Here is a 22909-nt window from a genome sequence, read left to right as displayed (position 1 = left end):
CAGAATTTAGAGTACTTTTCCATGGGATAAACTGGAGGGGGCAGTGCTGGGAATCCTTCAAAGCATCATTTATCCAGAGTGAAGGATCCACATAGAAAGCTTAGTGGGAAAGGTGAGGATCCCTTTGGATGCTCAACAACATGGCAGAACTAGAGATGTAACTGCTGCATCTGAAATGATGTCATTCTTCACACTGAATCCTTTACTACCGGCGCTCACTGACAGACGTTCTCTTGAGTGTTGAGATTGCTCTCAGGACCTTTTCAATCACAGCTTTCTGTTCTCGTTCTGCTGAGTCCCTGTTTTGGCAAATCACAACGGCCCCTCTTCACCTATTATTAATAATTTATTTTGCATGAAGATAATACTTGTAGATAATACATTTTGACATCCTTGGAAGAAAGGAAAATGGCTCCCAGAGTTTGGCTGCATTTAATAATTTTTTTTTCTTTCCCCTTTTTTGAGATGGAGTCTTGCACTGCCACCTCGGGTGGAGTGCAGTGGCGTGATCTCGGCTCACTACAACCTCTGCTTCCTGGGTTCAAGTGATTCTCCTGCCTCAGCCTCCCAAGTAGCTGGGATTGCAGGTGCCTGCCACCACACCCAACTAATTTTTGTATTTTTAGTAGAGATGGGGTTTCACCATGTTGGCCAGGCTGGTCTCAAACGCCTGACCTCGTGATTCACCCGCCTCGGCCTCCCAAAGTGTTGGGATTACAGGCGTCAGCCACTGTGCCCAGCCTTGGCTGAATTTCTTTACCAACTCATGACTTACGTTTTGAAGAAGCACATGGGAACTTTGTGGTGTAAACATCTGTATATGCTTTAATTTTATTTAGATGCACAGATGGTGGTTATTCTCCAAGATACTTAGGAGTATTCGAAGTAAAAGTTCTATTTGTCTTTATCCCTGAAGTCCATTTGCTTCTTATTGTTTTGAGTCATTTACTGGGAATGAACAGAAACATAAAGTCACTGCCTTTGTTTATCTGGCGTCTGTTTGTGTGCAGTGCAGTTAATCCAGTTTAGGATCAGGGGCTGTAAATGTGAAGGGAAATGAAGCAAAGTGGAAAAGCTGACTTGCAGGTTGCATCCTGTTTTAAGTCAGGATGGTTTAGAGTGCTGGCGTTCTCCATTTTGGCGTGTCACCGTATTGGGATCACCGGCTTTCTGTTTTTTTTTTTTTTTTTTTTGGCTATCCTGAGGACGTAAAGTACTGGATGACCCAATTCATTTTTTTTTTCTTTTTTGAGATGGAGTGTTGCTTGGTCACCCAGGCTGGAGTTCAATGGTTTGATCTTGGCTCACTGCAGTCTCCACCTCCCAGGTTCAAGCAATTCTCCTGTCTCAGCCTCCAGAGTAGCCAAGATTACAGGTGTCTGCCACCATGCCCGGCTAATTTTTGTATTTATTTATTTATTTATTTTTTAGTAGAGATAGGGCTTCACCATGTTGGCCAGGCTGGTCTTGAATGCCTGACCTTCATTGATCTGCCTGCCTTGCCTCCCAAAGGGCCCCATGCATTTAGCTGGAGGGATTGAGGTGGGTGAGAAGGAAGGGCTAATTTAAACCATGCAGACCAGCTGAAACTAATTTTTCCTTCAAGTTTGTGTAAGGGATCATATTTTCATCTCAACCCATGAAAACTTTTAATTTTTATTTAAATTACCTCTGTTTTTGCTTTAAGATCCAGCAATGGGAGCAGAATCTTGAGAAATTTCACATGGATCTGTTCAGGATGCGCTGCTATCTGGCCAGCCTACAAGGCGGGGAGTTACCGAACCCCAAGAGTCTACTTGCAGCCGCCAGCCGCTCCTCCAAGTTGGCCCTCGGCAGGCTGGGCATCTTGTCTGTTTCCTCTTTCCATGCTCTGGTAAGTTCCTGAGGCAGCCTGTTTCTGCAGCATTTGGGGAGGGTTGCGGATGCTCCCCCTTCTTCAGCTGGTTGCCATCAGCGTTTGTAGGACTTGACCCAACAACTGACACCTAGAGCCCAGGTCACCCAGAGGCCACAGGCCTGGGGATGAAGAAGACCAGACGTAGAGCCCTCAGTTTCTCTCCTGCTCATTCTGGAGTCCAGCAGCTAGTGGATGGTTACCGCATGTTCATATCTGTACGCCTTTCTGTCTGTGCCACCCCATACCATCGGGAAAGTGGGATCCTGGAGAAGTGGCAACAATGGCATGGAGATAAAAGGGTGGATTAAGTATTGTTTTCTCTGCCCTGCAGAGCGCCCTGTTGGGTTTTCTGCAGTCGCTCCCATTTTGGTGGCTTCTGTGTGTTACGCTGGCTCAGCCAGGGGGTCTGTGGGTGGTTTTGCTGACACTGTTGCCCACTGTGGAGAGACCTGAATGTCGTGACTCGTGTTGTCCAGATGAGAGCTGTCTACGTAGTGGATGCTTTCCTGGTATTTCAGACATGCAGGAGCTTTTGGCCATGGCTGGAATGCATTTACAGCAAACAGAGCTCACTTCTTTAGGGCAACTGTTAATTGTCTCTGCCACTCAAATACTAAGCCTTGAGATCTTTAAAGCTGTGTTTTACGTCAGGTATGTTCTAGAGGTGACTCTGCTCTCCGGAAGAGGACACTGTCACTGTCCCAGCGAGGGAGAATCAAGAAGGGAATATTTTCTTCATTAAAAGGGCTGGACACACTGGCCAGAAAAGGGAAGGAGAAGAGACCTTCTGTAAGTCAGGTGAGCTCTTCAGCATGGGAACAGCAGACTAGAGTGAAATTCCTGAACCCCCTGATTTTCAGCCTGCTATAAATAATCAATCTTCATTCTCCGTTAAGAATGAAATCAGGCCAGGTGGGGTGGCTCACGCCTGTAATTCTAGCACATTGGGAGGCCAAGGCGGGAGGATCACCTGAGTCCAGGAGTTCAAGACCAGCTTGGGCAACATAGTGAGACTTCATCTCTACAAATAGCCAGATGTGGTGGCATGCGCCTGTAGTCCCAGCTACTCTCGAGGCTGAGTTGGGAAGATTGCTCCCAGCTACCAGGAGGTCTAGGCGCCAGTGAGCCATGATTGTGCCACTGCACTCCAGCCTGAGTGACAGAGCAAGACCCTGTCTCAAAAGTAAAAATAAAAGTTGGTTTAAAGAAATCAAGAAATCGGTTCTGAGCATGGACTTTTTTTTTTTTTTTTTGCCTGACAAAACTGCACAGGTTGCTACATCTATCCTGGCACTCCCGAAGAGGTAGTCACACTGTGTGCAGTGCTTAAGAACAGAAAAAATAAGAATAATCAGAAAATAATCCACACGTTTCCTTCCCTCAGTACTAATATTTATTTACTCATAGATTTTATATTAAAATAAATGCAGAAAATTAATAATCAGAGAAGTAGCAGCTACATTCTGTTGATAGTGCTATGGATTTTGGTCACTAAGTTCTTACAGCATGGCCTTGGAGTTTTGTCGCCCCATTTTAGAAATGAGAAGACTGACACTTGACATTACATCATTTACCTTACCCTGTTCACCAGCACCGAAGGGCAGAGTTGGCGGCTAATTCCTGCCCAAGTCCACAGTCTTCAAACACTGGACAATTGCTTGTGCTTATTTTCCCTTGGGGAAGGGTGGCTCTTGTAACATTTTCTTTTTTTTCTTTCTTTGGAATAGTGTCTTGCTCTGTCACCCAGGCTGGAGTGCAGTAGCGTGATCTTGGCTCACTGCAACCTCCATCTCCCAGGTTCAAGCGATTCTTCTGCCTCAGCCTTCTCAGTAGCTGGGACTACAGCTGCATGCCACCATGCCTGGCTAATTTTTGTATTTTCAGTAGAGACGGGGTTTCACTGTGTTGGCCAGGCTGGTCTTGAACTCCTGACTTCAGGTGATACATCTGCCTGGGCCTCTCAGAGTACTGATTACAGGCATGAGCCAACGTACCCGGCCTCTTGTGACATTTTTATCAAGGAAAAATAGCCTAAGCCCATGTTGGTGAAATGTGGCCCAAGTATCGTAAATTATTTTCAGAGCATTTTGAATATGTGAATTTCATGATGCACCTGTATTTCATAATGGGGAGTGTATGATAATGGATTTCATCTTGCTGATATGTTTTACAATTATTCTGTTTCAAAGTTGTTTAAAAGATGAGTTATATGTTGACCTGATCATTCAGGTGAATAGGGAAAATGTTTGCAGTTAAATCCGAAGAAGTTTTTGCTTTTATTTTGAATGAGTTGCTGTTTTTCTGAGTATGCTTTCAATATCATTGGAAAGAGAGTCACATTTTATTGGATCTTTGTTTTCTAATTTGCATATGACCATTTACTTTATAATGCTTTTGTGAATTAGGTAAGTAAAAAGGCTGGTATCAGTTCCTTTGACTTGTTTAAAACCTTGAAACGATAAAGTTGGAGTGGTGGGAGTGGGTTGGTTGATTAACAGACAGCAGAATCACAGGAAACTTCAAAGTGGCCATCGTTTTTGTATACTTATATACAAAAATAATGTCAGATTTTAAAATTGTGTTCTGCTTGTAATGAAAAAAATTTTTTTCTTTTTGAGACAGAGTCTCACTGTGTCACCCAGGCTGGAGTGCAGTGGCATGGTCTTGGCTCACTGCAACCTCCACATCCTGGGTCCAAGTGATTTTCGTGTCTCAGCCTCCTGAGTAGCTGGGACTACAGGCTTGAGCCGCCACACTTGGCTAATTTTTATATTTTTAGTACAGACGGGGTTTCACCATGTTGGCCAGGCTGGTCTTGAATTCCTGGCCTCATGTAGTCTGCCTGTCTCTACCTCCCAATGTATTGGGATTGCAGGTGTGAGCCACCATGACCAGCCTGTAATTTAATTTAATTGTAAAGAGTAATCTTATTTGTTGATTTTTGGAAATGTATTTCCTCATTATTGACTGTAGTCAGCTGCAAACCCTTTGCTAATAGTGGGCCTATGCTTTCTTTATTTTTTAAAAATTATTTTTATAGAAATGGGGAGGGGAATCTCCCTATGTTACCCAGGCTGGTCTCAAACTTCTGGCCTCAAGGAGTCTTTCCACCTCAACCTCCCAATGTGTTGGGAGTACAAGCCTGAGCCATAATAACCTTTATGCTCTGTGAACGGAACTTCTTTGGTGGTTAACTAATGTCCTTAAGGTAGTTTAATGAAGACACTATGTTCTGTAGAATTAACTAATAACCTGATAAATAACTTGCTTATTTTTCTTAGCTGTAGACATTCTGCTAATTAGGTATGAGCCTAATATGGTTTTCACCCAGCATGCGTAGTAATTGGTTCTCAACATAAGATTTTTCAATAAACAAAAGCATTTGGTCGAACATTTTTTGTTTTAAAAAGATATGAAACTAATTACAGTGTCAGTATTTATATAACTGAATGAAGTTGATTTAGTAGGTATTTCTAAATGTTTATATTGTTTTTAATGTTAATTATGCCACTACAAAATTTAGAAGGTGAAATTTGGAAAAGGCAATTGTTTTTAGTTCTTCTACTCAAACAAACCACTTGTAACATTTAGCTATATTTTATTCCAAGATTTATTCTGCGCACTTTAAAAAAAGCAGACATGAGTTTGATTTTGGTTGTTCTGTTTCACACCTTTCAGAAATGTGTACTTTTTGGTTAACAGCAGCATCAAGAAGACATAGGATGACTTGAATAATATTTTTTATTTTTATTTTTATTTTTATTTTTTGAGACAGAGTCTCGATCCGTCGCCCAGGCTGAAGTGCAGTGGCGCGATCTCGGCTCACTGCAACTTCCACCTCTTGAGTTCAAGCGATTCTCCTGCTTCAGCCTCCTGAGTAGCTGGGACCACAGGCAGGCACTACCATGCCCAGCTAATTTTTGTATTTTTAATGGGATGGGTTTTCACTTTGGCCAGGATGGTCTTGAACTGCTGACCTCAGATGATCCACCCACCTCAGCCTCCCAAAGTGCTGGGATTACAGGCCAACTTGAATAATATATGACATAAAAAAGTAAAATGTAACTATGTGGGAAGTTAAAACTTGAAGTGTATTAGAATAGTAGATAGTACAAATTGTGATATGAAGCTCTTATAAAATGTTATAGAACTTTAGTTTTTAAATAATGAAAAAGGATAGCTGGCAAATGAACATTACAGGGCCTTTTCATTAGTCTTTTCTCACCTGCCATTGTCAGATGTTTGATTCAGGTGATAGTCATGGATTTTCCGGAACTCAGCTACCTCGAAACGCCAGTAACTCCAGTGAGGTAAACTTTGCTGTAGATGGCCACCATCTCATTTCACATGAATAACACAAATGCTTAGTTAAGCGGGGGATGCTGGTTCAGAATCTTTACATGAACTTGCTGAAAATAGATTTAGAATTAAAATGATCCCAGTAGGTATTCTCTAAAGAGATAGTCTTGAATGCCAAGCATTTTGGAGGTATCTAACCTCATGATAACTCCATTTTAAAATTAGTGACATGACTAGAGTCATAATAGCATCTTTCATTTATACATCTCCATTCCTCAGCAGTACTTATCCTCATCTGAGAGTTCAGTGAACACAAAATTGCATTTTCCTCTCAGGGCTGTCAGGGATCTTCACACAGATAGAACATTCTATGCGGTGTCTCTCCAGGTGCCGTCAAGTGGAGCTGAGTAGTGTCTGCTCATCTCCAGAATTGCTTCTGACCCAACAAATCCTCAGAATGACTGCTGAATGAAATCCCGGAGTACGAAACCCCGGATGTGCCTCTGCCTCTTCTTTTTTTTTTTTTTTTTTTGAGACGGAGTTTCGCTCTTGTTACCCAGGCTGGAGTGCAATGGCACGATCTCGGCTCACCGCAACCTCCGCCTCCTGGGCTCAGGCAATTCTCCTGCCTCAGCCTCCTAAGTAGCTGGGATTACAGGCACACGCCACCATGCCCAGCTAATTTTTTGCACCTTTAGTAGAGACGGGGTTTCACCATGTTGACCAGGATGGTCTCGATCTCTCGACCTCATGATCCACCCGCCTCGGCCTCCCAAAGTGCTGGGATTACAGGCTTGAGCCACCGCGCCCGGCCCTCTGCCTCTTCTTAGTGCCGTTTTCAAACCCACACCAGCCCCGTGAAGCTATGTTTCATGTCATTGATCTTTTCTGTAATTTCTCCTCCACCAAATAATTTTACCTGCAGTTTCGCCCCTCCAAAAAAAACTCTGTTTGATAGTGAAAAACTGACTATAATAGAGTTGGACAAACTTAATATACCTTTGCAGAAGTAGGCAGTCTTCTTTAGTAAATCAGTGGGGATAAATCATTGAATTGGAAATTTATTTTGTAAAAAACTGAGGACTGCTGGAGTGTTGAATACTGTAAGTCTTGGGAGAAGTGAGTGAGAAATGTTTTAGTGATCCTAAAATACACAACATAGACAGACACATATTCTCCATCTGTGGTCATCCCAAGCTGCTCAGGGTGCTGCTGCTACTGTCGAAACTGCTCGCAGGTGGCAGCTCTGCTCTGCCTGGGGTGTCCTGCTTCCTGAAGGATGAGCTCAGAATGGATTAGAAAATCCTGCGCTCAAAATCTGGTTCCCTTCCCTCTCCTTCCCCAGGGATCAGGGGTCAGTGGAGTGCAGGCCGTGTGATGTCGTGAGCGCCTTTTACAGGCTGCTTTGTCGCTGGAGTTGCGCCTGTTTCGTGCACTACTTTTGCTGGGTTTAAGCAACCATGGAGGGAAAAGGAAGCTGAATTCAAACCTTCCTTTTTATTTGTCATACCATCAAAATGGCAGACTTTTCATAATAAATAATTTCCCTTCCCCATCCCTTTATGTTTTTCTAGACATGCTCAACCTGTTTCAAAATGCAGATTAAATTGCACAGCCTTCCCGGAATGTTAACTTGATTTTTCTTGCTTTTATGTCACCATTATCTGCATGGTTCTTACTCTGTTCTCACCATCTCTTAATTTAGCCATCTGTTAAGTGCATATGACATGGCTCCCAGGGAGGCTTGTAATCTATATAGTTTATATGTGGTTATCTATATATTCTCAATCTGTAGCACACTGCTAAGGATATGATACTTGCTTAATAAGTTTGATGATTATTTCTGTTAGATATAGTCATTTAATGGCTGAGAATAACTGATTTGTAATAAAAGCCCATAATTTTAGGGTCATATGTCTTCCAGCATTATATAGCAATGTAAATTTTTTTAATTTTTTTATTTTTTTGAGATAGAATCTTACTCTATCATCCAGGCTGGAATGCAATGGCGTGATCTTGGCTCACCGTAACCTCTGCCTCCCAGGTTCAAGCGATTCTCCTGCTTCAGTCTCCTGAGTAGCTGGGATTACAGGTGCATGCCACCCTACCTGGCTAATTTTTGTATTTTTAGTAGAGACAGGGTTTCACTGTGTTGGCTAGGCTGGTCTGGAACTCCTGACCTCATGATCACCCACCTTGGCCTCTCAAAGTGCTGGGATTACGGGCATGAGCCACCACGCCTGGCCAACAATGTAAAATTCTTACTTTAAAAGTTAAGTGGCCTGGCATGTTGGCTCATCCCAGCACTTTGGGAGTCCGAGGCAGGTGGATCGTTTGAGACTAGCCTGGACAACATGATGAAACACTGTCTCTTCCAAAAATACAAAAAATTAGCCGAGTCTTCTGGCTTGTTCCTGGGAAGCTGAGGTGGGGGGATCGCTCGAGCCTGGGAGGCAGAGGTTGCAGTGAGCCCGGATCGCACCACTACACTCCGACCTGGGTGACAGAGTAAGACCCCGTCTCCCAAAAAAGAAAGTTATGAAACTATAGCATCAGTACACTTTCTGTTAACAGAATTTATGTTGCACTTTGAAAATAAATTTTGCTAATGTAGCCACTTAGAGTGAGAATTTAGTTTAGTGTGCTCAAATAAACAAGTCCCTTCAATGCTCTAAGGAGTGAGAAGAAACTCAATGCTCTAAGGAGTGAGAAGGAACTATTATTACTATTATTACTGCATTTGTTTTTTAAGCATGTGTATATAAACAGTTACTCTGATTTATTTTAGCTAAGCATTACTTGTGATGTAGGGATACTGAAGAAATGCCTTTCATTTATAGGACAATTTTAATGCAGCCTCTATCATTTCTGTGTTGTAGTACTCAGATAACTAGATTCAGATTGAATGGCAGATAGAACTAAGGGTGTAATTTGTTTTTTTAAATGTTTCTGGGGCTTAAAATTCTGCCTAAGCTGGCTAAATAGTTAATATTTCATCTTGCTACTTTTCATCTGCGAATCATTCTTGGAGAACACTTGTAACCTGCACAAACCTTCTATTTTTATACAGCAAATATATTACGCCCATTTGTGTAACACAGAAAGGCCGTTGTGAGGGCGGGGCTGTGTGCATTTAAAAATATTCCATTCTAATTGATGCATCATGTACCAGTCCAACAGTGAGTCACCCTAATTCAGAGTCTGTTAAGGCTGGAATAAAGCCAGTCTTACTTGAGCATTTTTTAGGGGACACTTTGGCTAGCCAAAAATGAAAGCTTTTCATAGCGAATGTCTGGATGAGTAATAGTGAGTCTTAAACGGCCTTTGAAGGGAGGTGTTTGTCATGGAGATTGTGACAACGAATTCCCCACTAAGGTTTGGATGGAGGCCGCCCAGGAAGCTTCATTGCAGAAACTATGGCAGCCCCTGAACCTTGGCCCTTTCTCCTGGAAAACTGGCTTGGGGTGTCCCCGTTTTCTACGGCAGTGAGTGAATGTAGTATTGTCACGTTAGTCATGAGCTCCAAATTAAAAACAAACAAACAAAAAACCCCGAAACCAAAACAAAACCCCTAATATTGGTTTCTTAAATGGAAAATATGAATGAAATGGCTTACTCTTTACCGCAGTATGGCAGTCTGTTTAGATAGAATATTAATACGCAGCCCTACATAGCATATATATATATATATCCATACACTCGTACAGCGAGTTAGCTAGATACATCTTTCTTTTCCTTTCATATCAACTGATGTTTGGGCATCAGTCCAAGAAGGAAATAAACACTTTCTCTTCTATGACATTTTACTGTTGTTAAGAAAACTGGGAGCGTGCAACGTCCTTTTGTGCTTCCTCCTCATCTCCCTTGCAAATAGACTTTCCTTTTATCAGCCGCTGTGGCGGTGTGGGCACATTTGTGACAGCCAGATTGTGATTTTGCTACTCACTTCCCTTCCGTGATCCAAGTAGTAATTACGAGCCATTTGATCCAAAAGCATCTGCTGTGAGAACACACGGAGTTTCCATTTTTCCTCCATGCTGCATACTGAGCATAAGTAATTTGACATGTGGTTTCAGGACCATTGATGTCATAACAATAAGTACTTCTGTGGAATGGCCTGCAAGCAGAGCTAAAGTGATTTGCAGACCTGAACTAGTCAGTCTGAGTGGCTGTGGCTGCAGTTCAGTGACGTCCCCATGTCATGATGGCCAGTTGGAGCTGACTGCAAGGTGATCGGAGCAGAGGTGGCCACTACTGTGCCCCAGGGCTTTGGAACATGGGGTGATTCTCAGGCAATTTCTTTACAGTGGCCATTACTGAAATACAGTAGTTAAGCTCAGTACAGTATAATGCCACGATCCAGGCTCAACTTCAGACAAAAGCTTTACAATTTATGTCTTTCAAATGCGGTTCCTCCCATTAGTCTTCCAGCCACCCCACCAGGCTGGTGCTTTTTAGCCCTTTTAAAGGTGAAGGAACAGAAGTGCGGAGGTGCTCTAGCCCCCAGTAAGACGGAGATTTGACCCGGATTGGCTTTCTATCACTGTATTTTTTCTGTCTTCATTTGTATTCTCAGGACCAGGAAGCCTTGAAGAGGCTAGTTGGAAATATAAGTGTTTTTTCTTTGAGGGGAGGAAGTAGAGTGGGCGGCAGGGGAGGTGTGGAGCCGCAGTCACAGAGGTAGCCAGCCATGGAATTCTGGGTGGTTAAAAAGATTCATTTAACGTAGTAGCATCTTTGAAATGAGTAACCTGGAAGAAAAGTTTTACAGATGGCTCCGTTTTTAATGCTTATTTTCAGGATTCTCGGTTTCTTTTATGAAAAGAATGTTGGAGAGTATTTTATCTGGCTTCGTGAAACTAAAGCATGCGTATTTTCAACTTGGATAGCACTGACCCTCCTTCAGAAAAGTAATCCAACTTTCCTTCCATATGGGCAAAGCTTATAGCAACCTAAGACATCTGTAAGCACCAAGTAGCTTTCTCTTTTTCTAGTTCTAATGAATTAATTTTAAATTCTTTTCTATTTTCTTTGAGACAGAGTTTTGCTCTTCTTGCCCAGGCTGGAGTGAAATGGCATAATCTTGGCTCACTGCAACCTTCGCCTCTGGGCTCAAGCAGTTCTCCTGCCTCAGCCTCCTGAGTAGCTGGGATTACAGGCATGCACGCACCACCACACTCAGTTAATTTTGTAATTTTAGTAGAGATGGGGTTTCTCCTTGTTGGTCAGGCTGGTCTCAAACTCCCGACTTCAGGTGATTCGCCTGCCTCAGCCTCCCAAAGCGTTGGGATTACAGGCATGAGCCACCACGCCTGGCCTTAATTTTAAATTCTTGGTGCTTCCTTTGAATAACCAGGTTTTACTTTTCTTGAACTGTATGCATTTGTGAGGGGTGTGTGTGAGAGAGTGTGTATATCTAACACACACCAAAAATTACAGTGAACTTTTCATTGAGGGGTCTCTTGAGAGGGTCCTACTCTTTGATGGCCTTGGCTTTGATAGGCATCTACATTTCTATGGTTCACTAGATCTTAGGTCAACAGTGTGGTCTCAGAAAACCATTGCTTGGAGCAATTGTAGCCCACCAACTTGTTTAATGGATTTTAATAGGATTATTTCTTTCATCCTTCCATCCTTCTATCTATCTGTATACTTTTATCTTGTCACGAACTTGTTCTCCTTCAATAACCTCTTAATTTCTCTTCTTGAAGCTTTCAGAGAACATTAAAAACTTGACGCTATGTCAACAGTGTTGAGTAAGGTACTGAAACTGGACAGCGTTTACCTTTCATGCCTGTATATATATGACTGTGCATTTCGAGTTGTATTCAGCTCAGCACTCAGGTGTTAAGTGTGTCCTGGGTGCAGGATGCACTGTGTTAATGGCTGGGAGACTGAGAAAGCTGAAGACAAAGCCTCTGCTGGCATTCATCTTATGCTGGTGGGGGACCTAGAAGTGACCCCCGTGCAAGCTGGGCTTTGCCAAATGCTGTACCATGGACATAGGAGAGTAAACTCATGTTAGTGAGAGAACTTGAGGGCAGAGAGAGCAGAGACAGGAGAGACTTCCCAAGACAGGGGCATTTTAAACCAGGCTGGAGGGTATATATGGTTTCAGCACTGACGCTGTAAGGATGCTACAGCAGAGAGAGGAGACGGAAAGCAACATCGGTGGGGAGCAGGAGCGCGCCACTCCCTTTTGGGGAATGTTATCTGCGCCATTCTGTTCGATGTGAACATGGTGTGTAGCATAGAATAACGGAAAGTAATCAGGAAATATAGGTTGCACCCATTATAAAGGGGGTTAATTACCAGGCGGGCATTCTGTGTAGTAGATTGGTAGTGTAAACCAGCTCAAGCCAGACTTCCACGCTTCAAATCCCTGGAGTACCATAGGCACTAATTGTGTAAACTTGGGCAAGTTTCTAGAATTTTCTGAGCCATACTTTTTTGCCCGTTCAATAGGAATCATGACATTGTCTCCCTGAGAGGGCTGATTGTGAGTGGTGAGTGAACCGACAGCACATCAAGAGCTCGTTTCATTTGGCCCCATGAGATGCAGTCTTTCTTTTTTTGGAGACAGAGTCTCCCTCTGTCACCCAGGCTGGAGTGCAATGGCAGGATCTTAACTCACTGCAACCTCCGCCTCCCAGGTTCAAGCAATGCTCCTGCCTCAGCCTCCTGAGTAGCTGGGACTATAGGCGCGTACCACCATGTCCCAGCTAATTTTAGTAGAAATGGGATTTTACCATGTTGGCCAGGCTGGTCTTGAACTCCTGACCTCAGGTGATCCACCCACCTCAGCCTCCCAAACTGCTGGGATTACAGGTGTGAGCCACTGCACCTGGCCAGTGATATAGTGTTTCCCCGATTGAAACAGTGGGAACAAAAGGGTGTGAAGGCACAGTGTGAATTTGTACTGCTCATGTCCCTCCCCGACCTGTTTAACGACAATTATGTTTTTTCCTGATCTCCAAAAGTGCAGCAGTAAACTGCTCTGCCACCCTCAGTGGGAGCCTGTGACTTCCTCCCTTCCTTGTTCTTTGTGAAGTTTCTTACTCGACAGTGACCTCTGCTGGGTTTTAGTTTACTGCTCAACAAGCCTGATTTGAGAGGTGGGGCCTGCACCTTTAAGGCAAAGCACGTGGTTGAATCACTGCCCAGATGAAAAGAAGCACCTGAGAGAATGAACCAGAGAAAAAACACGTGCCTCTGCAAGACAAGACCCTTTAGGAGGGAGTGTCCGGGCTGGTTCCTGGCATCCCTGGCTCTGTGCGTCTGCTCCTGTCTTTTCCTTTGGCGTTGGCACGTGTGGGGATGTTCGTTCTGGCTGTGATCATTCTTCCAGAAAAATGTGCTGAAAGCAGCAGATCCATGACAGATCCAGAAATGTCACTTCAAAGTTGAGCACCATGTTTTCAGAAAGATGACACAGAGAGACGAATTTTTCCCTTGCTTTGTTCTTTGAAATTTCTTTACGATGTCTCTTCTAGTTTTTAAATCCTACGTAGGAGGATCTTTTCCTTTGTATTTAAAAATGCATGGGATTCAAAGTAAAATCACTCATTAATGATAACTTTAAAGAATGATATATAATAATATGATAGTATTGAATCTATAGGTGACATTTTCTGGTATGTAAGGTGTTTCACGTAAATGACCTCTTTTGCTCACAAAACTTAAATAACAAATTTTCAATATTACATTAATAATCTCCTCTTTTACAAAATAGGAGCTGAGTCATAGCAAGGTAGCTATTTTGTCCTAGGCCACACTTTGCTGGTAGAATCTGTGGCTTTTGATATCAAAGCCCTAAATCTTTTCTTTGTTACTATATGAATGTAAGAACCTAGCCAGAGAGAAACATATCTGCATTGCTTAAGAAATGTATGCAGTTTTTGTCATGAATTACAAAAGGACAGATTAGCACGAAGTTTTGGTAAACTAAATGTTTTTGGGAAAGGCTACCTGAAGATGGTAGGTTTTAAGATGGTTTTCCAGCAGTGTCTATGTGTGAGATAGCTGAAGGAGAGAGAAAAGGTTTTCCAGGACTATGGGTTAATTTTAAGAAACAATTAGATTTCTGTCAGTGATGAGTCAGGCTAAAATTAAAAAGAAGAGACAAAGACAAAAAACCAGGTAGGCTTAGAAGAGAAAGCTCGTGCTTGGATTAAGTACAGTTCAAGGTCAGCATGGCAGGCAGGTGTCAGTGGCTGTGGACAAGATGTGTCTGGAGTTCAGTGGGAGGTCAGAGAGGGATTATGGCTTACATGCTCGTTTCACAGTGACCCTTCTCAACCATGATTCTGAAGCAGTAAGTGTGGATACTCAGCAGCCCTTACATGAATTGTGGCGGTTGGTTGCTTGGTTGGTTGGTTAGTTTTGAGACAGACCCTTACTCTGTTGCCCAGGCTGGAGTATAGTCGTGTGATCTTGGCTCACTGCAACCTCTAACTCCCGGGTTCAAGCAGTTCTCCTGCCTCAGCCTCCCGAGTAACTGGGACTACAGGGGCACGTCACCATGCCCAGCTAATTTTTGTATTTTTAGTGGAGATGGGGTTTCACCATGTTGGCCAGGCTGATCTCAAACTCCTGACCTCAGGTAATCTGCCCACCACAGTCTCTCAAAGTGCAGGATTATAGGCATGAGCCGCCGTTCCTGGCCAGATTATGGTGTTCTAACTTGGCATAAGCAGCCAGTTGACCCAGTGGAAAGAACACAGGACAGAGAGTCACTGACTTTCACTCCGCTTCCCTTGGCTGCCGTTTCATCTGCAGAAAATCAGTGAGGAAACATCGTTGGCCTCAGAGGGTTGTGAGAAGCCAGTGATGTGAGGAGTGTGAGCTTTTACTCTAAATACTCCATAAAGGAACAGGACATTTTTTCCAGTGGTTTCCTTCATTTGTTAATCAGATTTGTCTGCATTGTCTTTTGGCATCTACAAACAGGTGGATGAACTTCTGCATATGTATGGTTCAACAGTAGACGGTGTTCCCCGAGACAACGCATGGGAACTCCAGACCTACGTTCACTTTCAGGATAATCACGGAGTTACTGTAGGGATCAAGCCAGAGCACAGAGTAGAAGATATTTTGACTCTGGCATGCAAGGTAACGGATTTTTCTGCAGAAATATACTTCTGAATAGAAATAATCATTATTGTTGCAATCTTATGCCTTCTAAATTCGTGTGGTGTTCAAGGGCCCACTTTCTACGCCAGGGAACATATTAGCAAATTTGTTTATTTAATTTTTGAGATGGAGTCTTGCTCTGTCACCAGGCTGGGGTACAGTGGGGCGATCTCGGCTTACTGCAACCTCCATCTCTCAGGTTCAAGCAATTCCCCTGCCTCAGCCGCCTGAGTACTGGGACTATAGGCACGCACCACCACGCTTGGCTGATTTTTTGTATTTTAGTAGAGACGGGATTTTACCATGGCCAGGATGGTCTTGATCTCCTGACCTCGTGGTCCACCCACCTCGGCCTCCCCGAAGCATATTTATTAATTAATGTGTTTATTAGCATATTGATTAATTAGCATTCTGTTCCTTGATCTCTTTAGAAGAATGAGTTATTAGGTCACACCTCCATGAGGAACCTGAGATAATCCAAACTGTGTATACTTTGATATCTAGAATAATTGTGAAATCCGTTGCTATTTAAGTTACTTAGAGATGGTGTTTTATAAGAAGGTGGCATAGACTTTGAGGTAGTTTAATTTAATCCTAAATAGTTTTACCAGATTTCTCTAGATTAAATGCAAAACTTGATATAATTCACAGTTGCTTCATAGAGATTAATATAAGATGATGTTTTATTCATTTTTCAAACTGGGTTTCATTCCGGATTTGAAAAGGAAGTTTACGTTAAGTCTTAAAGAGAGCCCTCTGAGAGAGATGCTCAGCAACATCAGATCAGAAGCTTTTAGAACACCAGGTGGCGTAGTAGAGCTTAAATAGTTTGAGTTTCCAGAGAAAATACAATCAAATATGTTGAAATGGTGAAAAAGGCATATAGTTTGGTAACGCTTAATCATGTGCACCTAATAAATGTGAAAAATGTTTAAGCTTAGTTCCCTTTTTTCACTGTGACTTGAAACATTAGGATACTGGACATTTACATGTAGTTTACATCCTTATGAACTTAATTTCCTTTTGCTCCCATATATAACATTTTTATTCAGAAAACCAACAATTCTATACCAACGCTATCATCTATTAAGAGATAATTTTCTAGGTGATAGAGGGGATCAGAAGTAGTGGGTCAATTTGACCCAGTTAGAGCATAGGCCTGAGATAAATTTCTCACTGTTGAAAATGTGCGTAAGAGAGAAAGAGAGAAAAGATGAGTGTGTCTGTACATGTTTTGTTTCTTTGAAAAGTTTTTGGAGTAGGACATTCTTAATTCTGAAGTCTGTAGATTTGTTCACATTTTACAAATTTCTGTACTTTGGTAATGAGAAACAAGGTTAGGCTCAACCTAACTAAAGAGATGACATTTGCTGAGCTGGTAAGATTGATTCTGCTATTGGGTGTGTTCTACTGTCATCTCTTAAAAATGCATCTCTTGCCTTTAATGATAAGCAATGTCATTCAGAGAAAACCTTCTGAAAAATAGTCCCCCTTTACTTTTCTGCATACAAGTAATTTCTCTATTTATATTTGAGACGGAGTCTTGCTCTGTTGCCCAGGCTGGAGTGCAGTGGTGCGATCTCAGCTCACTGTAACCTCCGCCTCCTGGGTTCAAGCGATTCTCCTGCCTCAGCTTCCTGAGTAGCTGGGATTACAGGTGTGTGCTGCCACCACGCCCGGCAAATTTTTGTATTTTTGCTTTAGTCGACACTTTGCTATATTGGCTAGGCTGGTCTCAAACTCCTGACCTCAAGTGATCCACCTGCCTTGGCTTCCCAAAGTGCTGGGATTACAGGCATGAGCCACTGCGCCTGGCCTGCATATGAGTATTTAAATTTGAGCTTTTATATAGGTTTAAATTCAGCAAACTATATGCAGTTTTCTTTTAGAGATTTCGACTTTGATTTTTAATGAGCCTGCTAACTAATGATGGATTTAGAAAGAGCATTTAAAATATGAATAACTTTTTCTTTATAGATGAGGCAATTGGAACCCAGCCATTACTGCCTGCAACTTCGAAAATTAGTGAATGACAATGTTGAGTACTGCATTCCTGCACCCTATGAATATATGCAAGAACAGGCAAGTGCGCGTTAGCTTTCGGAAGGGAAATCGAACCATATCCATGGCCTTTTGATTTTGAAAAATGCCATTTTTGGGGAAAATTCTGTTTAATTTGGCATCTAGTTTGGAAACAGTCTCTATAGAAAGAGTCTCTTAATAGCTTTTTTGTTTTATTATGAAAACCAGTGTCAAAGTAACTTTTCAAGGTATCATAACGTGAAATCCTCTGATTTTGTTGTTTTCGCCTTCTGTAGGTTTATGATGACATAGAAGTCTTTCCACTGAATGTTTATGATGTGCAGCTCACGAAGACTGGGAGTGTGTCTGACTTTGGTAAGTGTTAGGAGTGCCCTTGCCTGGGAGTTGTGTTTTTCGTCCTTGTCTAGTTTGCCCCATTGTCTTTGGACTTAATTTTTTTCCCCTCACATTTGCATTTTCTGCATATATGACAATTGTTTCTGAACTTCCTTTCTCTGCCCTCATTTCTGTTTATTGATAATCAGCAGGCTACACAGATAGGTATCGCTGTTACAGGGAAATGTCAAGTAATGAAATGGAATGAAAATAAAATTGATGGGAATCTGAAAGTATAGATATAATAACACATCGAATGTCCTGTGTGCTGATGCTGTTCTAAGATCAACTCCTGATTCATAGGATTCAGAGTTGCTTTCATCTCTAGTGTCTTTGCTCTTAGTTTGCTCGTCCCACCTGTAATGCTCCCCTTCTTTCTTCCCCATCCCTCCTTTCTGAGGACATGAATCCTACTGTCCTTCAAGAACTAACTCAAGGTCTGACTTTCTCGAAGAAGCCGTCTCTGATTGTTTTAGCTTTACTTATTTCTTTCTTCCCTGAGTTTAACAGTTATGGGTCGGTGCATCCCAGGTCTCTTCACGGCACCATTTCCTACATTTCTTTTTGATTAGATAATGATTGGTCAATACCTCCCTAGAAACACTCAATGATTAGGTAATGATTGGTAAATACCTCCATAGAAACACTATTTTATAGCTTGTTAAATATATTGATACAACATGACTATTTTCCTTGAAATGATTCAAACTAATAATAAGTAAGTTTATAATATGTTAAAATGTCCTTTTTAGGCTGCCTTCATTTTTAAAAGAATTGTATAATCTTTTCTGACCCCTATGTTTATTTTTATTTTTATTCTTTTTGAGGCAGAGTCCTGCTCTGTTGCCCAGGCTGGAGTGCAGTGGTGCAATCTCGGCTCACTGCAACCTCTGCCTCCTGGGTTCAAGCAATTATCCCTGCCTCAGCCTCTCAAGTAGCTGGGATTATAGGTGCCTGCCACTATGTCTGGCTAATTTTTGTGTTTTTAATAGAGACAGGGTTTCAACATGTTGGCCAGGTTGCTCTTGAACTCCCAGACTCAAGTGATCTGTCCACATTGGCCTCCCAAAGTGCTGGGATTACAGGTGTGAACCACCATGCCTGGCCCCCATGTTGTATTGGTTTTTCCTTTGCAGCCCTCTTGACCTGTTTTCTCTTCCTTTTGGCCTTCACTATGCTTTTTGTGATTGCCGTTTGTGTTCATCTTTGTATTGGAGTGACTAAATGAAGACTCTTGCAAAGATACTCTCTGGTAAGATGATCATCTGCCAGGCTCTGCTGGGGGCACGGAGGAGACCTGGGGAACAGGACGTTCTTGCTGTCCTCAAGGAACCCTCTGTATTAGGGGACCAAGGTGTGGAAACGTGTGTTCCTCACTGTGGCATCACAGGGGAGGACACTGAGTTTAGGAATGGTGCATTCAGAAGAGGGAAGGTCCCCCTAGGATTTGCATGTAGTCTTATGTATTTAGGGCAAGCACTGTATTCATCCACGCATTTTTTCACCTTCTTAAAATGCTTGACCCCAAGCATAGCTGTTTCTCAATACCTATTTGTTGTATTGAACTGAATTTCATATACTTCAGTAAAAGTATTTTTTTGCTGTTAAATTTGTTCCTAAATTTTTTTTTTTTTTTTTTTGAGGCAGCGTGTTGCTATGTTGCCTAGGCTGGAGTACAATGGTACAATCTCAGCTCACTACAACCTCCGCCTCCTGGGTTCAAGTGATTCTCTTGCCTCAGCCTCCTGAGTAGCTGGAATTACAGGCGCACGCCACCACACCCAGCTAATTTTTATATTTTCAGTAGAGAGGGGTTCCACCACGTTGGTCAGGCTGGTCTTGAGCTCCTGACCTCGTGCGCCACCCACCTCGGCCTGCCAAAGTGTTGGGACTACAGGCGTGAGCCACTGTGCCCAGCCTCTAAATTTTTAATTGTGGTAATAGACACATAACATAAAGTTTATCGTCTTAACCACTTTTAAATATACAGATTTGTGGCATTAAGTACCTTCACAGTGTTGTGCTACCATCCCCCATCATCGATCGCCAGAAATCTTTTCACCTTGTACAACTGAACTCCTTACCCATTAAACACCGACTCCTCATACTGTCCTTCCTCCGGCTCTGGGCACCACTATTCTGTTAATACTTTCTACCTCTCTGAATTTGACTGCCCTAGCTACTCATATAAATTCTATCACACCGTGTTCGCTATTTGTGACTGGGTTATTTGACTTAGCATATTCTCCTCAGAGTTCACCCAAATTGTAGCACAGATCAGGATGTTTTTCCTTTTTAAGACTGGATGATATTCCCCTGTACGCATAGATCACACCTCGCTTATCCATCTGTCCATTGACAGACAATTGGGTTATTTCTGCCTCTTGACTTTTGTGAATCATGCTGTTAAACACATAGGTTCGTGGTCTCACCTTTTAAGTAAAAGTTATGTCCTTATATTTCTTAGGCCTCTGGTCTGCCATTTTTCTTGTTCTGCCCCTGCAAGATATTTTTGTCCTTTCAAAATAGTTGTAATTTAGACTTTCTCAACATACTGTCTTTACCAGAAAAGGTGTTCAAGGAAATACTGGCGATGTGGTTGGGGAAATGGAGCATGGTGGGTTGAGACTTGCTTTTTCCTTTTCTTCTCACTCCCAGGGTTTGCAGTTATGGCGCAGGTGGATGAGCATCAGCATCTCAGCCGGATATTCGTCAGCGACGTCCTCCCCGATGGCCTGGCATATGGGGAAGGTTCGTGTGGCACCCTGTGCCTCTGTTCCCTCTTCATTTGAAACTATGGAAAGTGTGGTCTGGCTAGTGAATGTTTCTTCTTCAAGTTTGATCAGGAAAAGGTTTCTCCTGGAACTGTAAAGAAAGTAAATGTAAGAGTCTAATTGGAAATGCGACCAAATGCAGCGGCTCCCTCCCATAAACCCAGCTGCTCAGGAGGCTGAGGCGGGAGGATGGAAGGATTGCTTGAGCCCGGGAGTCCAAGACCAGCCTGGGAGATATAGTGAGACTCCTGCCTCCATAAAAAAAGGACGGAGAGAGACAAAAGACAGAAAATGCATATGCCTGTATATAGAGAGAGCGTTCGTGTGTGTGTTTAAAAGAGAGAAAGTGTATACATGTATGAAGACAGACAGAGGGGAGAAGGAAGAGGGTGTGAGACAGACAGGCAGACACTGACGGAACAGATTTAACATCGGAGTAGGAGAGAACGCGATCTCTCAAGTTGCTTCTTTCTTTCTTTCTTTTTGTTTTTGAGACAGAGTTTCGCTCTTGTTACCCAGGCTGGAGTGCAATGGTGCGATCTCGGCTCACCGCAACCTCCGCCTCCTGGGTTCAGGCAATTCTCCTGCCTCAGCCTCCTAAGTAGCTGGGATTACAGGCATATGCCACCATGCCCAGCTAATTTTTTGTATTTTTAGTAGAGACGGGGTTTCACCATGTTGACCAGGATGGTCTCGATCTCTTGAGCTTGTGATCCACCCGCCTCGGCCTCCCAAAGTGCTGAGATTACAGGTGTGAGCCACCGCGCCCGGCGCAAGTTGCTTCTCTTTCGAACGATTTATTCTAATAGTAACTGTGAGAGAACTAACATTGCGTTGGCTCTTAGTGGCATCTAAATACTATACATTTTGGCCCTTTAATTCTTTTTTGTTTTTCTAATGTAAAAGATGAAGTCTCGCTGTATTACCCCAGGCTGGTCTCGGACTCCTGGGTCAAGTGATCTTCCCATCACTGTCTCCTGATTAGCGGAGACGACGGGCGCCTGCCGCTGTGCGGGGCTGGTACTTTCTTTGAAGAAAGCAACAAACAAAACGGTCCCTGAGAGTACCTGGTTTGAATTTGCGGCCTTCTTTCATCTTAAAATATTTCTCTCGGTAATCCCTCTCTCTTTTATCTGTTTCCCCTTCCTTTTTCTCAGGGCTGAGGAAGGGCAATGAGATCATGACCTTAAACGGGGAAGCTGTGTCTGATCTTGACCTTAAGCAGATGGAGGCCCTGTTTTCTGAGAAGAGCGTCGGGCTCACTCTGATTGCCCGGCCTCCGAACACAAAAGCAACCCTCTGTACATCCTGGTCAGACAGTGACTTGTTCTCCAGGGACCAGAAGAGTCTGCTGCCGCCTCCTAACCAGTCCCAACTGCTGGAGGAATTCTTGGATAACTTTAAAAAGAATTCAGCCAATGGTAAGGCTTTGTTCTGCCTTCCTTCTTAACTGCTGGTATCAACAGCCAATATTTTTAGGCTGCAATTTTGCTTGCAAACTCAGATTATTTAAGCTGTTCAGAGAATGTCTTCTAATTTATTAGAAGAACACAGATGCCAACTGGAGTAGATTTTATCAAAATTTTATGCATTTTAGTAATTACAGCGCTTTCATGAAAACAGAAAATAATTATTTTTGCACGAAATAACATTAAAAAGAAAATCACGGACTCTTGAAGAATCACCCACAACGTTTGGTCTCATAGTTGCTCTGTGATTGAAGGCAGATAAAAGCCTGCATAAATGCCAGAGTTGAAAGATTTTTCTTACTTAGTTGAATCTAAGGCAGTAATCTGTTTGCTCTGAGAACGGCCCGTGCATTTCAGTCCCTTACATCTTTTGTTAAGTACTGCTTTCTTAGTAAGCAGCAAACTGTCTTTTTTAAAATTAATTTTTTTTTTTTTTTTTTGAGACAGAGTCTCACTCTGTTACCCAGGCTGAGTGCAATGGCATGATCTAGGCTCAGTGCAACCTCCGTCTCCCAGTTCAAGCCATTCTCATGCCTCAGCCTCCTGAGTAGCTGAGATTACAGGTGTGTACCACCATGCCTGGCTAATTTTTGTGTTTTTAGTAGACTTGGGGTTTCACCACGTTGCCCAGACTGGTCTCAAACTCCTGATCTCAGGTGATACACCCACCTCGGCCTCCCAGAGTGCTGGGATGACAGGCATAAGCCATCGTACCTGGCCAGTAAACAGCAAACTTTTGATGTAGGTCATGAATTTTAAAGCTTCGTCAAGGCCTAAAAGTGAAAAACTGTGTGCCAGTATATTTTTCTCATGGTAAGACTTACATGTGAGAAAATCATTTCAAGGTCTGAGTTTATCATTCATGTGTATTTCATGCACTGAATCAAATACATTAGGGCCTCTGGCTGGTACTGAAAACT

The 22909-nt window shown here is 42.7% G+C and overlaps 1 protein-coding gene across 7 annotated transcripts in view; it reads left to right on the top strand.

Annotated features, from left to right (window-relative positions):
• Positions 1–22909, top strand: part of TIAM2 (TIAM Rac1 associated GEF 2) — a 268861-nt gene that overhangs the window by 169934 nt on the left and 76018 nt on the right. For 6 of the 7 annotated variants that reach the window (XM_074397223.1, XM_074397222.1, XM_039465422.2 and 3 more), the window contains 7 exons: positions 1688–1873; positions 2549–2695; positions 15146–15307; positions 17306–17410; positions 17647–17725; positions 20405–20497; positions 21678–21941. In XM_074397223.1, coding sequence (XP_074253324.1) covers positions 1688–1873; positions 2549–2695; positions 15146–15307; positions 17306–17410; positions 17647–17725; positions 20405–20497; positions 21678–21941 — 1036 coding nt within the window. Of the gene's footprint in view, positions 1–1687; positions 1874–2548; positions 2696–6135; positions 6208–15145; positions 15308–17305; positions 17411–17646; positions 17726–20404; positions 20498–21677; positions 21942–22909 lie in introns of all 7 variants that reach the window. The other variant, XM_074397228.1, reaches the window with a different exon arrangement.

Source organism: Saimiri boliviensis, chromosome 4 (genome assembly GCF_048565385.1).
Source record: "Saimiri boliviensis isolate mSaiBol1 chromosome 4, mSaiBol1.pri, whole genome shotgun sequence".
NCBI classification, from domain to species: Eukaryota; Metazoa; Chordata; class Mammalia; order Primates; family Cebidae; genus Saimiri; species Saimiri boliviensis.
Note: the sequence above shows the minus strand (reverse complement) of the source record. Positions and strands in the feature narration are given on the sequence as shown.